This window comes from Dermochelys coriacea, chromosome 6, assembly GCF_009764565.3.
Source record: "Dermochelys coriacea isolate rDerCor1 chromosome 6, rDerCor1.pri.v4, whole genome shotgun sequence".
Lineage (NCBI taxonomy): Eukaryota > Metazoa > Chordata > Testudines > Dermochelyidae > Dermochelys > Dermochelys coriacea.
In genome coordinates this window covers 62,177,161-62,193,502 of record NC_050073.1, presented here as the reverse complement: position 1 = coordinate 62,193,502, position 16,342 = coordinate 62,177,161, and the positions used below count along the sequence as shown (strand labels likewise).

Here is a 16,342-nt window from a genome sequence, read left to right as displayed (position 1 = left end):
TTCCCCTTGAACATGATATGACAGCTTCTCATGAAAAAAAAAAGAGCTTCAGAATGTCTTAAGATACAAAACATGGCTTTTTAAATGGAATTTCATTTGCATCTATTGATGGTCCTGCACACATAATTCCATTTATTGAAATGAATCCTCCCACTTAAAGCTTAACTCAGAGCCTCTTGAAGGAAGTTCCTAATCCTCCAAAGTGATATTTTATTAATCAGGACAGAGAAAAAGTTTAGCTGAAGTTCATTTTTTTTTATTAGAGTCTCTCTCTTTCTCATATCCACTTTCGTCTTAACTCCTCTCTCTTGCATCTGATTTTAAAGTTTGAGACAGCATTAGAAAGTCTAGAAGTCATTAGTGAAATGAGTGGTGGTGGCCGCTCTACTTAAACAGCACCAAAGTTGCTTTTTCCGGGAGAGTGGCGTTATCTATTCAGGACTAAGCCACAGCACTTGGGTGGCAGCACATCAGCCAACATATGCTGCAGACCCAGCACAGTTTACTCCTTCCCCTAGTAGAAGGGAGACCAGGTGAAAGACTGTGACTTCTTATATCAATCTCCTTCTTGCTCTCCTCCAGGGGCAGCACAACACCATCCAGCCCCTTGCTAAGGGCAGATTGTTCATTCACAATTACATAGAACCACAGTTTCTTTTTCATAACATCAAAGAATAGCTTTTACTATTGATTACATTTCTCCAATCCACTTCAGCACTTAATCAATTGCTGTGGACATTTATTACAAGTGTGCTACCACATGAGAAAAATTACTTAATTCCTGAATATAGTGAGTAATCAATGTATAGTTGACCAGTGGAAAAATCTTTGCACTGTTGGAATTTTGTAAATCTTAGATGAACTCTAGCAATTCCTACACACGCACGCAGAACTGAGTACTAGCACTGTTCTGGAATTTAAAAATAAAGTATCACTGTTTTACTGCAGCATGAAAAGAAACTATAAATGAAGAAACCATGAAATACTGTATAAAGATAATGATATTTAAATGTTAAAGGGAACATTTATGCATGTGTCAGATTCAATCTGTTATCAAGGCTTGATGCTGCTTAATTTAAATCACCATTCCACATGCTGTGCTTCTCCAATTCAGATCAGTGTTGCAGCATTTAGAACCACAGAAATTAGAGATGGAAAGAGACCTGTTTGAGAAGCACATCCCTCCCCCTCCAAGTACAGGATATAGCCAAAGGTAGAGGATGTATCAGATCTTAATCTCCTACCGACCTGGGGCCTGAAGCTGTTCATATTACAGTCCACAGGAGCAAGGCTGACCCTTGATTAGTTCTTTTACATTTTTCATAGCACTTTGAGCAATGGTGTAAACACTAGAGATCAGTATTGGCAGCCCCAGCCATTCAAAAACTATGAAGCAGACAGCAAAAATTCATGCCATTGGCTTTTGAGATTTTAAAAAAATAATGAATTTCTTTTTAATTTGCCTTCTGGCTCCCAAGTCTTCAGAGCATACTCACCTCTTGCTTGCAAGCTCTTCTCCATAACCGTAAATACTGGAAACTTACTTAAAAAAAAAACAAAAGCAGAGATTCTCATTCAATCTCTTGCTTCTAGCATTAAGAAAATTACCAGATATTATGAGATTCATAATAAAATCATGCAAATTGGCAGCCCAGATATATTTGAAGATACCTGCAGTTATTACTACTTCCTTAAAGGACTACAGAAAAATTCACTTAATCACAGTGTGTGTTGGGCAGCTGTGCAATCCTGGAGGGGGTGTGTGGGAAGATCTGCCATTTTAAAGATAAATAAATTCAGCCTGTTCACATGTATCAGCAAAAGATGACCAGAGCAGCAGTCAGAGACGCAGGAAGATGATACTTGAGGTCGAGGAACAGCAATATTATCTGGATACACAGTAAGCACTAAATCAAAGACCACTAGAGAAATATGTAACCTATTTTTAAAAAAGGGGGAAAAAGCAGTTGTGGAAATCTCCTGCTGCAACTCTAGACTTACCTTCTTGACACATGCCATCAAACTGACAACATGGCTGCTTGCTGATCCATTATTTCATATTTAATTTTTTTATAAAGAGAATTTTAAAGAAATAATTAGTGATTTAGTCATGATTTACATTGCATCAAGTGATTAGAAACTATCTTATATTCCATCACAGTTTTCTGTGCGTGGGGTGATGAGAACATTAAAATAAAGGAAGAAATGTTTTTCTGAGGGATTAATAGATTATCAGATGCACTGTATGAAGGAGAAGGGAGTTAGTCAGAACAGTTAACTACTGAAGTCATCTAAGATCTGTTCTACAAAGTACAGGTTGTTTCCATTCATAGCACCCTGAGAAACAAAAGCCCCAATGGTTTGTATACAGAAGGAGCCATTATACCCAAATTAGAGATGGGTCAAAATCAGAATATACAGGAGTATAATAAAAATAAATGTGTGACTGATGCCAGATAGCGATACTGTGATTATAGAAACCAGAGGTCCTGGTTTAATGAAGTCATGTAGCTTAAGTAGGGCAGTCCCAGACTTCCACTCAGTTCTTGTGACACCAGGTTTTTACTAGAATCTTGAGACATCTCATCACTCCTGGCTCTGTGCACCCCAGCCAACACCCAGGAGGTAGAAGCAAGGAGCAGCTTCATGCATGTACCACTATCTCTTTCTCAAAAGGGAAGAGTGAAATGAGGGAGCAGAGTAGCAGGAAGGCTGAGGACCTCCAGGAATCCAAGAGAGCAGCCAGAACAGGTGTGGCGTTATCATGAATTCACTTATTTAGTGGGAGGAAGCAGTAATTTAATTTGAGGGGAAGAATATTTATTGACTGGGGCAGAATTAATAGGCTTTGCGGAGCATTTTTCATTCTGTCATTCATTTCTTTCCCCACTTTTTCTCTGGGGGTTGGACTGTCATGTTTAGTTCTTGCACGGGCCTCTAAAAACCTAAGAACCTACCTCTGGCATCTAGGCACAAAGCAGCAGGAACTGGCTTTTGTGCTTCCAGCAGATCTTCAGGTTGTTCAGGGACTCAGCACTAGAGGAGGATTTTGGGTCACTCTGGACCTTAGCAGTAGGAGAGTAGAGAAGGGTAGAGGAATATAGAGAACTTGGGGGCAAAACATGGGAATGCAGGAATTAAAAAGGAGTAAGATACTTAAGTGGAAGAAAGAGTGACAAGTATGAAAGGAAAATTGTGAGAGGAAAAAAGGGAGATTGAGGAAAAAACTGAGGAAGAAGGGTAAAGAAAGGAGAATAAAGGGGAGGGGAGCAAGAGAACTGGGGAAAAATGAGGGGAATATGAGTAATAAGGCTCTGAAACACTCATCTGACATGGTGACGACTACCATAATCCAGAATGTTCATTCTGAACCATTTTACCAGTACAACCATGTGTCAACCATGATGGCTAGTCCACAGCTATCAAATTACAAATCTATATTTGCATTGGTGCATTGTGCAAAAATTTGAGCAGCTCTCCCATTCCCTGAGTTGCTGGTGCCAGGGCCACTTTACACATGGAGCACTTTACACATGGAGCACCCCACTTTACACATGGGGTATCCTTCTGCATAAAGTCCTGGAGTTCAGAGGGAGGACTGGCTAACCTAGTTACAAAAGCACAGCTAGGTGATCCCATCTACACACTATGTAAAAAGAAAAGGAGTACTTGTGGCACCTTAGAGACTAACAAATTTATTAGAGCATAAGCTTTCGTGAGCTACAGCTCACTTCATCGAAAGCTTATGCTCTAATAAATTTGTTAGTCTCTAAGGTGCCACAAGTACTCCTTTTCTTTTTGCGAATACTGACTAACACGGCTGCTACTCTGAAACCTGTCATTATGTAAAAAGAGAGACTTACAATTCAGACAAGGCCTTATAATTATCCCCATACAGCCTAGCTCACAAACAAGATTCAAATATAGTGCACTCACACTGTAGGAACCAAGAGTTATTTACGTAGCTATGAACCCTATCTGTAGTCATCTATGTTACAACCTGATTAGAAATGTGGTAAAAATACGGATGGGCCAATAGTAGATGCCTTTTTGTTTCTAGAAATTGCTGCTAAAAAGGAAGAGATAGCCTATATTTAAGTATTAATATTGTTTGTTGAGCTCAGTAGTTTCTCGATTCAGTTTGGTCTGGCTTTTAAATGAACAATCCAATGCTTAATGATGCTTTAGGCAGAAACAAAACAAAACATTCATATTTAGCTATTTGCACAGAACATGTAAAAATAAAACAGCAAACATACTGAAAAGACTCCAAGACCATAACGTCTGAAAAATGCTAGCAACAGCAAACACACATGGAATGATATGAGAAAGATGTTGAGAGAGAGAAAAGGACTCCTCCTAACAAATACGAGGAATTTTACAGGTGCTAATGCTGGTATGCCTAGGCCTCTAGCTGAATTGCCTTAACATCCTCCCCCCTCTCCTGCAAAACACACTGGCTACTAGGACAACTCCAAAAATGGGTTTATAGCTCCTGGTCCTCACTCATCCTTTTTCAGTCCCTAAACATTTGAGAAAAATTATGACAATGGATCACTGCCATTAGTCTCTGACAGCTCCAAGAGACAGTTTATCATTAGAGTTACAAAAGGGACAAGGGAAAAGAGAGCCAGAAAGGACAGTAAAACCAAGTAAATAAAAGAGAGACACTCAGCTCACTGAAAATGAAGAAGATTGCAAAAACGTATGAAGAAAAGTCTAATTTTATGAATTATCTACTAAGCAAAAAGTATTTCTCCAAGCAGAGAAGCAATACTGGGGAGTTAAGGGACAATATTTCAAAGTAAAGAGGTCAATGTGTGTGTGCGCAAAACAAACAAAAATTATTGCACATATGCACTATGTGCTTACCCGCTTACTTCAAATGCATTCATATATTAGAGAAAAGCATAAGCAAATGACTTATTTGCTGCCTAATGACTGTTTGGCATGCATCTTCCTATTTGCATGAACAATTGTAGTAACTTTGTTTGCACAGTGCCTCATACAATGGAGCCCTCATCTCAGATGAGGTCTCTAGATGCTACTATAATACAAATACAAAAATACCCACAACATAGGCACACCTTAGTTATTGTACCTGCACCACCAACACCTGGTTTTTAAAATATGCTCCTTTTGCCATTTGTACACAGTTTTAGTGGTGAGGCATTAAAGGTGGAGATCAATGTGCCACAGGTAGACCAGGTGCCAGCTCACACCAAGGTTCCTAGGCATCAACAGAACACTGACGAGTACATAGCTGGAGCAAGGCTGGCTCACCTGTATATTAGTACTGTTTAAATAAATAGGCATTAGATTTACAAAAATGTATCTAGTGTTTAGACTTTATGAAATGCTTGCAAATTGCTGCATGCATTAATCTCACTTATATCATCTGTATCCCATGTTATCAGATAATCTTTAAGTGTTTGCTCTATAACTGCACAAGTGTTTGCTCTGTGACCATAAACCACCAGTCAGGAGAGAAGCATTACCAAGTGTGAAATACTAGCTGGAGAGGAGATAGCACCTTCTGCAGCAAACAAAAGGCGGCCCATAAACCTCAGACAAACCACTATGGAACATGAGAGGACAAAAGACTGCTGACCGCTCTCCCCCCACCCCTGAAGAGGAAACGTGCATGTGAATTTACCCAATCAGCTTGAACTCTCAGGGGCAAGGAATAGAAATCCCTACTAAGAAGAAATTGTATCTCTATGTTGCTTGGACTCTATGTTGGCAAGATTTCTAAGCATAAGCAAAGGACACCCAGTGCTTGGCCTGGGTTAGCCTTAAAGAGCTTCCTTATTATAGAAGCTTCTATTACCTTTTGAAACTTAAGACTAACTCCTTCATGTGAGTATATTTACCAGCTTTAAGTTTGTAAATAACTCTCTTGTTTCATTTTACTAGTTAATAGATCTTTGGATAGTTTATTATAGGATTGGCTTCAAGCTTTGTCATTGCTGTAAGATCTCAAGTGCAATTGCAATGGTAAGGGATCATCCTTTGGGACTGGGAGTAACCTGAATATAATTGTGATTTTTTGGTGCAAGTAACCATCTGTCACAAAGGCAGGCCCACCTGCGTGGCAAGATAGACCAGGGTATTTGAGGGGATTGTCTGAGACTCCATGGTTAGGCTGTTATAGTGCCAAAGGAGTTTACACTTGATAACTGGTTGTTGAAATCTAAGTATAGAACTTACAGCCAGCTTGGGGGGTGGGGGGTGTGCCCTGCTTCCTAACAGTCTTTTCCTGAGGCTGGTATTCACGTTTCTAAGCCGCTGCAGGACAGCTTTTGACAATCAACTTCACAGCTTCCACAGAACAACATTTTGCCGTATTATACAAACTTTAGGATCGTTAATATACATCCTGCAGCTATAGAATTCAAACCATGACATTGCACTTCATCACATGGCTTCCCTACCCATTAAGCAAAAGGTCAGCTGTGCTAGCTTAGCTCAGGAAGATCTACGCAGGTCTGTCACACTGCAGCAGATGACACACTTCAGCAGGGCAAATGGAGATGACAACATTTTTCACAGATATCCCTTCAAAGTAGCCAGGGAGAAATGAGGGAGGAGAAGTAGGAAAAGGAAATTACTAAGTGCTCTGTTGGTTTATTTTAGGAAATGACAAGTGGGGAACAAGGAGGGAGGGAGGGAGATGCAAGATGCAAAGAATAACTTCCAGTTGAGACCAGTTCAGCACTACTTCTACTGTGGTTGGATCACTAGACTGTAACTTACCAGATTTTAACATTGGGGGTTTATACAAGAGGTATACAATTTTTGCAAGGAAGTATAAAATTATTTTAGGGGTTAGCTTGGGTCTACTGAAACATGTTTAACCCTAACTCTACAAAGGATTTTGTTTGGGAACTTCTCTGTTTTTCAATAAGTGACAAAAGTTTTAACTGAGTTGGTATATAAGGTACACAGGACATGATCCTACTCTGCAAGATCTTACTGTGGCTCAACAGTGGACAATTTTAGCATGTTAAGGGGAAGCACGTGTGGTTAGAGAGGAGAGGGATGTTATTGTTCTACAGTACCTTGGGGTACATATCAGTAGCGGACAATGGAGGGGATGAAGGAGAAAGGGTCTTTTATACACATTGAAATTTTAAGGTATTTTGTGGTTTTATTGTATATAAAAGACCCATCTTTATACATCTTAAAACATCTCAAGAAGGATATAGCAGAAATAGAGAGCATTCAGAGATGGGTGATGAGAATGTTAGGGGCATGGAAAAGACTCACATGGAGAAAGATGGAAACAATTGGGACTGTTTACCTTAGAGGAAACATTATAAATCTATATAAAATAATCAATGGTTAACTCTTTTAAATAATAAAAGCATAAGGACTGTTGCAATATTTAACTCTCTGTCCCACAGCCCAACCGATGTACAGTCGGGATGCCATTTGTCCCGATATTGTAGGGTTTCCAGGCCTCTGGCTGGTGCGGGGCAGGCAGGCACCATACCCAGATCCACACCTTCAGGATAGGTTGTAGATCTCTGATGATGCGCTTGAGAGGTTTTAGTTGGGAGCTGTAGATGATGGCTAGTGGCGTTCTGTTACTTTCTTTGTTGGGCCTGTCCTACCATGTGCAGTTAAGTTTTGTTACTGCCTGTGGCTCTACTTTTTTTACTTCCCCATCTAACCTGACCTGTATCCTGTACCAATCTGAACCAGCTACACTGTTATTCTGACCTCTCACTCTCTGTCCTCCCGGTTAATATACCCTCTCTGTTCTTCTCCCAGTAGTCCTCTCCACATCACTATTTCAGATTTGCTTGCCTTCTTACATTCAAAGTGCTTGCCAGTTCTGTGCTTCCATAGAGTTTACCTGGAACACAGGCTGCGAAAGTAAAAGTTATTTTTTAAAAAAAATTTAACTAACCTTTTTTTAAGAAATGGAAATGTTTAAAAAATGGCAAGACAGAGAAACATTGAGGTTAGCAGACCATTAAAACTTCTTAAATGTGTCAGGTGCCAGCTGCAAATTCACACTAAAATTACTCATAACAGCAACTGACTTTTGAAATTGAATTTTATTGCTTGCTTAAAAGAACAAATGAGTAACAAGAAAAATTCACAATTTAAACAGTTCCCTGCTGCCAAAAATTCCAGGTATATCTGGCAAAACTGAGCTCCAGAGGTAGAAAAGTCCTATTAGATCATCCATTTCATCTCCTGCCCATGCAGGATTGTTCCCTATGATGTATTCTTTAGAGCTTTGTTCAGTCTAGCTTTGAATATCTCAAGCAATGAGACTTACAAACTTCCCCTGGGAGACTATTCCGCAGCCTAAGAGATCTCACTGAGAGACTCTTTCTGATATTCAGTCTAGAGTTTCACTTTTTTTATTTCATCCTATTGCTCTTGGTTATATTCCCCAGCTACTACCTGAAACAATTCCTATCCCTCCTTAGTGCTTACATCCTTTGAATATTTTAGAATGCTATGCCCCTGCTTAGTCAAGCCTTTTACTCTTTCCTCATATATCTTTCCCTCCAGCCCCCTGATCATTTTTTGCTGCTGCTCTGAACTCTGTCCAAATTCCCCAATTTATTTCTGGTAATGAGTCACTCAGATTTGTTTTGTTATTTATTAATGCCAGATGGCATCAATGAATGCTTCCTCTCTTGATATAGTCCACAGAGTTTGAACTTTTAGGGACTAGATTTTTAGAAAAATACACCAGAGCTTGAATTTCAAGGAAAAGTGACAGCCCTGAAACTGAATAAATACTTTCTGCTATTGTTTTTCCTCTTCACAGCCTTCTTTTGCATTTGTCCCTCTTCCTGAAGCACCCTCAGCACCACCCACAAATAGAAATAAGCAGCAGCATGGCACTCACTTCCAGTGAAAGCCCTTGTGTTTAGACAACACCTGCTTCCATGAAAAGTAGGCTAAAGGATAAAAGAAAGTGCTTTAAATACAATTTTAAAAACACAAAATCAAAAATTTTCCTATGTGCTGTAATCACATCAAAAGCAAAATCCAACATCTTTGCCAGACATGGCCAGAGCCACACAAAAAATATTGTTACTACTTTTTATCACAGCTCAGTACATGAGTGGCAGAAATCAAATGTGGCTAGCAGACTGCAGTAAAATTCTCAACTAGTCCCAAAGCCAGAGGTGAAAGTGGGCCAGTACAGGCCGGTACGGTGTACCGGTAAGAAGTGGCCGCCAGTACCTGTACACAGCTGATGTTAAAGCGCTGCCATGGCAGCACTTTAATGTCATTGCCCCTTTTGCCCCTCACCCCGCAGGACCGCCAATGGAGGGGGGCAAAAGGGACAGCTGCCCCAGGGCCCGGTCAGTTAAAAAGGGCCTGGGGCTACTGCTACTGCAGCAGCGGCTGGAGCCACGGACCCTTTAAATCGCCATTGGAGCCCTAGCCAGTGCAGGCCAGGCAGCGTGGAAGGGCAAGCTGCGGGAGGCTGACCCTCCCAACCCCGCCCCTTCCGCCCGGGGGCCCAACTCCGGGGCCCCGTACCGGTAAGTCTTTCATCTTATTTTCACCCCTGCCCAAAGCTCCACAAAACAAGACAAATTACAGCAGGCACTTATTACAATCCAGCCCATATCACCCTATATGACAAACCTGTTTGCTTCTTTGGGATACATCTTGAGTATACACAGAAATAGGAGGGTAGCATGAGCTTTAGCAGACTGGAAACCACCTTCTGTGACTGACAGAGCAGTATCACTACAGAACATAGACTTCTTTTGTGATGAGGTGAACAAGGCCCTGCTGCCAGCTAGGCAAGAGTGTGTTGTAAGATGGGAGCTGGGCTGCTGGTTTTGAAGGAAGCTGCTGGAGAGTGCCCATTCAACATTCAGTGATGACACGCCTTGTGACTATTATCAACCTCAGCACCAGAAAGTTAATTCTGAAGGAAACAGAAATAAAAAGGATTTCTCAAAGAACCTGATTCAAGTAGCAACCAGAACAGTTAAGAGGAGGCTTGCAAGCCACTGTAAAGAGCAGCACAAACTAATTAGAGCTAAAAAACTTCATTTTGTTTTATCCTCATGTTTATGTGTACAGAGACATAAAACTAAATGGTGACTGTAACAGGGTGGTTTGCCCCTTTAAGGGGTGACAGATCTGGGGCCAGACAGCCCTATTCTGAAGCAGAGCCCCTTTAAGAACAGGTGTTTGGGCCTGGTAGAGGGGATTATCTGACCCAGTTGGGAAGGGGTCAGGTAACTACCTAATAAGACCAGATTCCTATAAAGACTGAAAGAGCTCAGTTGAAGGGGAGCTGGAAGCTAAAGGAAGAAGGCTGGCTCATGTGGCAGGCCCTGGACCAGGGGGAATCCCAGCCAGATGGCATCTAGGAGGATAGGGAAGAGATGTCCAGAACAGGGAGGGCTCTAGCAAGGAGCCCCTGGGTCGGGGAAAGTTAGCTGTTGGCTTTATGTTAAATTGTTTTATTTGGGGATTTGCTGAAGATCGTCCATGCATTCAGTAAATGGTGTCCTGAAGAAAAACCTGAACAGACACTGGGTATGGCATGAATCCTTTCTGGGCTGGGGAGACATGCCAGCAGCCTATAAGTAACCTACACATTACATTCTTGTCATTCAAGTTTTGGCTTCTTTCTTTGGAGGGATAAGGAATAGAGAGAATTGGGTTTTAATACTCTTATTCTGCAGCTGAGGAATAAGGAACAAACACTTTCCTCGGAAAGATACCAATCCAGATTCCTCACTTTGAACTCTAGAGTATAGATGTGGGAACCTACATGAAAGACCCCCTAAGCTTATTCTTACCAGCTTAGGTTAAAAGCTTCCCCAAGGTACAAACTTTGCCTTGTCCTTGAACGGTATGCTGCCACCACCAAGCGTTTAAACAAAAAACAGGGAAAGAGCCCACTTGGAGATGTCTTCCCCCAAAATATCCCCCCAAGCCCTACATCCCCTTTCCTGGGGAGGGCTTGATAAGAATCCTCACCAATTTGTACAGGTGAACACAGACCCAAACTCTTGGATCTTAAGAACAATGAAAAATCAATCAGGTTCTTAAAAGAAGAATTTTAATTAAAGAAAAGGTAAAAGAAGCTACTCTGTAAAATCAGGATGGTAAATACCTTACAGGGTAATCAGATTCAAAACATAGAGAATCCCTCTAGGCAAAACCTTAAGTTTACAAAAAGACACAAAAACAGAAATATACATTCTCTCCAGCACAGCTTATTTTACCAGCCATTAAACAAAAGGAAATCTAACACATTTCTAGCTAGATTACTTACTAACTTAACAGGAGTTGTGAGGCTGCATTCCTGATCTGTTCCTGGCAAAAGCATCACACAGACAGACCAAACCCTTTGTTCCCCTGCCTCCAGATCTGAAAAAATCTTGTCCCCTCATTGGCCATTTTGGGTCATGTGCCAGCGGGGTTACCTTAGCTTCACAAGTGAAAGGATTTTGCCTCTGGCCAGGAGAGATTTTATAGCACTGTATACAGAAAGGTGGTTACCCTTCCCTTTATATTTATGACACTTGCACACATAACAAATGCAGACAACTACAAAGGCCCAGAAAGTTAGACAGCTACTGGATGGAGCTATGTTGAAAAAAGAGCACTTACCAAGCCCTAAACCCAAACGCACCATCCTCAGCGAAACCCAGCACCAGAAAAAAAAATCACAGCAATACATTAGTGTAATAACAGTATTACTGAATGATATATGGAACATGCTAATCAAGAAGTACAAGTGCACTTGGATGGAGTATTGATGAAATTGTGATAGTACTGACATCTGGTGTACCCAGAGTAGAGAAATGAATCAAATGGCAGGAGCATTTTTCCCCATTAATATTGCAGATCATGCAACAATTATTTTACAGTGATAATAGTGAACTAGCAGCAGCTACAGAAACTGAATACATTTATAAGTGCAAAAACTATGTGAGGAATAGAAAACTGGTGACCATAGTAAAGTAAAATCACATTTTCAGGACTGGATAAAGTGTCTCAGATGGAACCAAGGCCCTCAATTCTGGGTGATGAAACCAGAAACTTGGTGGCCTCCTTCAAAGTACAGGTCCCTAATGAGCCTGATGGTGGTGGTTGGACCTTTCAGATCATGGAATCAGGGTAGCTATAGCTGATGGTAAACAACTACAGCTACTTTTCAATTAGCAACTTAAATGAATTTAAATCACATTTAAAGCCAAAACACATAATTACTCAGAGAACTGTAGTAGGTTAACATTCACATTCCAGATCTAACATGCAATAACAAAATCTAAACCAAGGTTATCAAAAACAGCAAGTTCACAGCTTGATGCTGTGGATGCAACCCAAATTATTTTCCAGTATATGAAAAATTATCTGAGATCACAATCATGCAGTGAAAAACAAAATCTTGGAATGTGACAAAAGCGTATTTCCCTTATTTATAACCATTTTGTTAATCAAAGAAATGAGTAAAAATTATTTAAATCAGGACTGTTCTATACATGCAAACGTCATTCTTGCTGAAAGACACAACTTAATAAAATTCAGCATTTCTCTCAGGGCACAGACAAACAGATGGTAAATCATAGTTTTTCCTGATTTACGCAGGAAATTTCATTTTTAGTCAGCAGTTTCCCAGACTGTATAGAAAATGTTTTCAGTGTTTTACTGTTCCTTATAGAGAGACCCAATTCCATAGTCCACAGACACACAAATCTGAAAATAAATCAATGCTCTCATAGCTATAATTTAAAAGATTGTTTTTCCTTCAGCTTTAACTCCCCCCACCCCCAGAGTACTTCAAAATGAGACATTTTATCACAGTGAATGAATGTACTATATCCATCTGTTTAAAAAAAAAATAAAAACAATACTGTTGGGGTTTTATGCTACAGTTTTATAAGTTAAGTTTCATATGCTGCCAACTGAGATAAATTACCAGTCAGGATTTCAAGTCATTTCCACCTCCTGTTTTAAGCCCCATGGTTCTTAAATACATACATCAGTTACCTCAAAGGTACCATCAGGCCATTTAAAAATTTGTAATGAATCCATTGGATGGAAGAACAGACTATATATTGGATAAGGGTCGTAAGGCATGTAATTTTTAGTAAATTGAATAGGTAAATAATTGCTTCACTATTAAAAATATGAATTGCAAACTGTATTAGCATTGGTCTAGTCATTACATTTCATATAACAAATGTTTATATATTACATCTACAAAAAAGTAGTACTTGCAAGCATAGAGAAACGTCAGCCCTCAAATCTTATAAGTATTTGCTGCCCTATGAAATGTTACATACATGCTCTCAAACCGAATAAAAGATATATTTAACTTTTAAAGGGTCAATAGGATCCTTCTACAGATGGCACAGAAAGTTTTTAAAAACAAACACAAATTCATTACCTTTCTGTAAACGATCATATTTGGAGAACTCTCCTCTGGGTCAGCAGTTTCCACATTACTTTGATCAGTGGCTCCTTGGGCCATGCTTAATAGTTGTCACTCACACTGCAAGGACAAGAATAGAATACAATGGAACATCAAGTCACATAGAAGTATGATAAGATACATTCCAAATTCAAAGATAGATAAAGGAGAGGGAAAGGGACAGAGAAATGCGCTCTGATCTCATTCCTGCGGAGATTTGTCACACTCACTTGCAGGATAGCTTGTACGTGTGAGACAGAGAAACATTTTCATTTTAAAGAAACACTCAAAGAACAAGAAATACTTAGCACGAACAACTGTCTTTATCAAATAGCTGTCTTTCCCCATTTCCAGCCTGACATTGTAATAAGACCCTTTTCAGAAAGTGGGAGATAAGTGTTTTGCACAAAACTTCCTCCCCTTACAATAAACCCCAAAAAATAGAGCACTACGGGCTGCTATCTTCTTAGGAATTTACTTCTTTTCCTTATATGCTGTATGTGCCTGAGACACCCCAAATCAAATTCAAAATGGAGAGAAAGAATACACTTGAATGAATTTCACAGGAACAAGTCAAATTCCTACTGTTCTTAAGGGAGAACTCTCACTGGTAGAACCAATAGATTGAATGTCATGGATGCATGGCACATCAACATCAATCCAGCTTCCTCTGTGTCAAGGTCACAGTTTGAGTCGCAGCATCTGTACCAGTTATGAACCTGTTAGTTATGAACTATGAAGACTGCAAAAGCCACAGGAGGCATTATTGCCCAGTGGAGGCCAACTTCAACCCAAAGGAAAATAGGTTTGTCTGTAAACTAAAAGCTCCAATCTACATGTGATTTATTAGGCACTTAAGCTGAAATTTTCAAAAGCAACTAAGTGTCTTTGGAACACAAGTCCCATTGAAAGTCACTTTGGATCTTTTGAAAACCCAGCCTTAATGTTTTATCCTTCATCAGTGGTTCTCAAAGCATTGTATAGGGTGACCCCATGTTAAGCCTCCAAACTATTGTCAGTTGTATCTCCCCTTCAGCCATAGAGAAGGTAGGGGCAGTCATTACCCCCAGGCCTATTCACAACATCCAGGTTGAAGACCCATGCTATAAAGATCTGATCATTTGACCACTAAAGTCAATGAGAGTCTTTCCATTGACTTCAATAGCCATTGGATCAGGCCCTAAGCGTGCAGTATAAGTTATTATGTAGTGAGAATTTTTTAGACCTTGAAGTTTCCATTCCTACAGGTCATTTAGTACACTGACATCCTGTTCCACTTATGGTTTCTTCTCTTTAATTTGATAGCATAGGCCTGCTAACTTGTCTGTCCCCAGCCCAGGAAGAACTAACAGCACAGACAAGTCTCTTTCAGGCCCTTCCCTCAATGCATGACTAATTCACATTTAAAAAAAAAAAATCACAAATCCTGTTGCAGGGACCAGCTTCCCTTCCGCAACTGAGCCACTTTCTGGCTTTTATAATTGCTGGGTCTGACAACTGAACAGTGCTGGCTGGCCCCAGGACCCCCAGCCCTTAAAGGGACAGACCATCCTCTTACAGATAAGTAATGAGAACTGAAATTTTAACTCCATTGGTGCTATTTCCAGAGAAATTACATTGATGGTGGAGGTTGTCTCACCAGCTGTCTTAGTTACCTTAATGGTTTCAGTATTACCTCCACAATGGCTTTGATCAAGGCAAGGGAGTTATGAATTAGTTTTAACATATCCAGTCATCAATCTAGTGTGAGCTAGCTGTAAACGTCAGCATCTACAGTTCCCTAAACACACAAAATACTAGATATTACCTAGGCAATTCAGAGACTAACAAATTTATTTGAGCATAAGCTTTCATGAGCTACAGCTTGCTCAAATAAATTTGTTAGTCTCTAAGGTGCCACAAGTACTCCTTTTCTTTTTGCGAATACAGACTAACATGGCTGCTACTCTGAAACTAGGCAATTCAGTGACTGGTGCTCTCTCTATATAGATACACACCTTTGAGCAGCCAAACATTTTATTTAAAAAGATCAAGGGGGCATAATCAGTATTTTAGGGCAGATTCTGAGCTGGCACAAAGGAGTGGAAGCCACCTGCAAGTCTCCTGTTGGGGAGTTCATTAGCATGGGGCAGAAGTGGTAGAGTTGGCAGAGGCCATTCCTATACCAGCTCTGCTGCAGCCTCTGATGTAGTGGGTGTGGAGCGGGCAGGGCAGAAAGAGGAAGTGCTCTTTGTTTCAGTCATCCCCAGCTGGTGAGTGCTTCATAGGGGATTGTTTCCAGATGATACAAGTTACAGCAGTCCCTACATTTCCTGGTTCTGGGCTTTAGCCCAGGTTAGAGAAGTCATAACTGGTTGTTGGTTTTAAATTTCTCCTCCTTTTCCCCTTTCCTGGACTGCCCCGTGTGGCTGTGGAGGGGAGCCATCCTTTCCTACACACTCCCTTAGGCTCAGGAAGAGGTCGTCAATCTATTTGTATTATTGTGGCACCTAGAAGCCTTAGTCACAAACCATGAACCCACTGTGCTCAGAGGTAGAAACAGACAAGTCCCTGCCCCAAAGAGCTTAGAATCTAAGTATAAGACAAGTGACAACAGATGGATACAGGAGGCCAGGGAGCACAAGGAAACAGTGAGACAATATTAGTCAGCATAATAGTATGTGGTTTCTGCACATCAGCAGCCTACCCATTGTCAAGTTTCCTGAATGCATCACTGCAAAGGAGAGTCTCCTTTCCTCTCTGCAGCTCCCATAGCCCAGCAGGTAAGTAAGTAATGGAGCAAGAAGCATTACTCTCTTCTCCCCCCTGTGATGCAGCCAGCAGGAAACTGCTGAACAGCCAGAAAAAGACAGCAACTACTCAGAGTGCTCCCAGCTCATACCCAAGCTACTTCCGAGGCTGCAGAGGAAGCAGTAG

At 40.6% G+C, this 16,342-nt stretch overlaps 1 protein-coding gene across 2 annotated transcripts in view; it reads right to left on the bottom strand.

The window, feature by feature from the left end:
• RGS6 (regulator of G protein signaling 6) overlaps positions 1-16,342 on the bottom strand; it is a 488,602-nt gene that overhangs the window by 448,613 nt on the left and 23,647 nt on the right. For both annotated transcript variants that reach the window (XM_038407253.2, XM_038407254.2), the window contains exon 2: positions 13,403-13,507. In XM_038407253.2, the coding sequence (XP_038263181.1) occupies positions 13,403-13,486 (84 nt within the window). In that variant the 5' untranslated portion in view covers positions 13,487-13,507. The remainder of the gene's footprint in view (positions 1-13,402; positions 13,508-16,342) is intronic.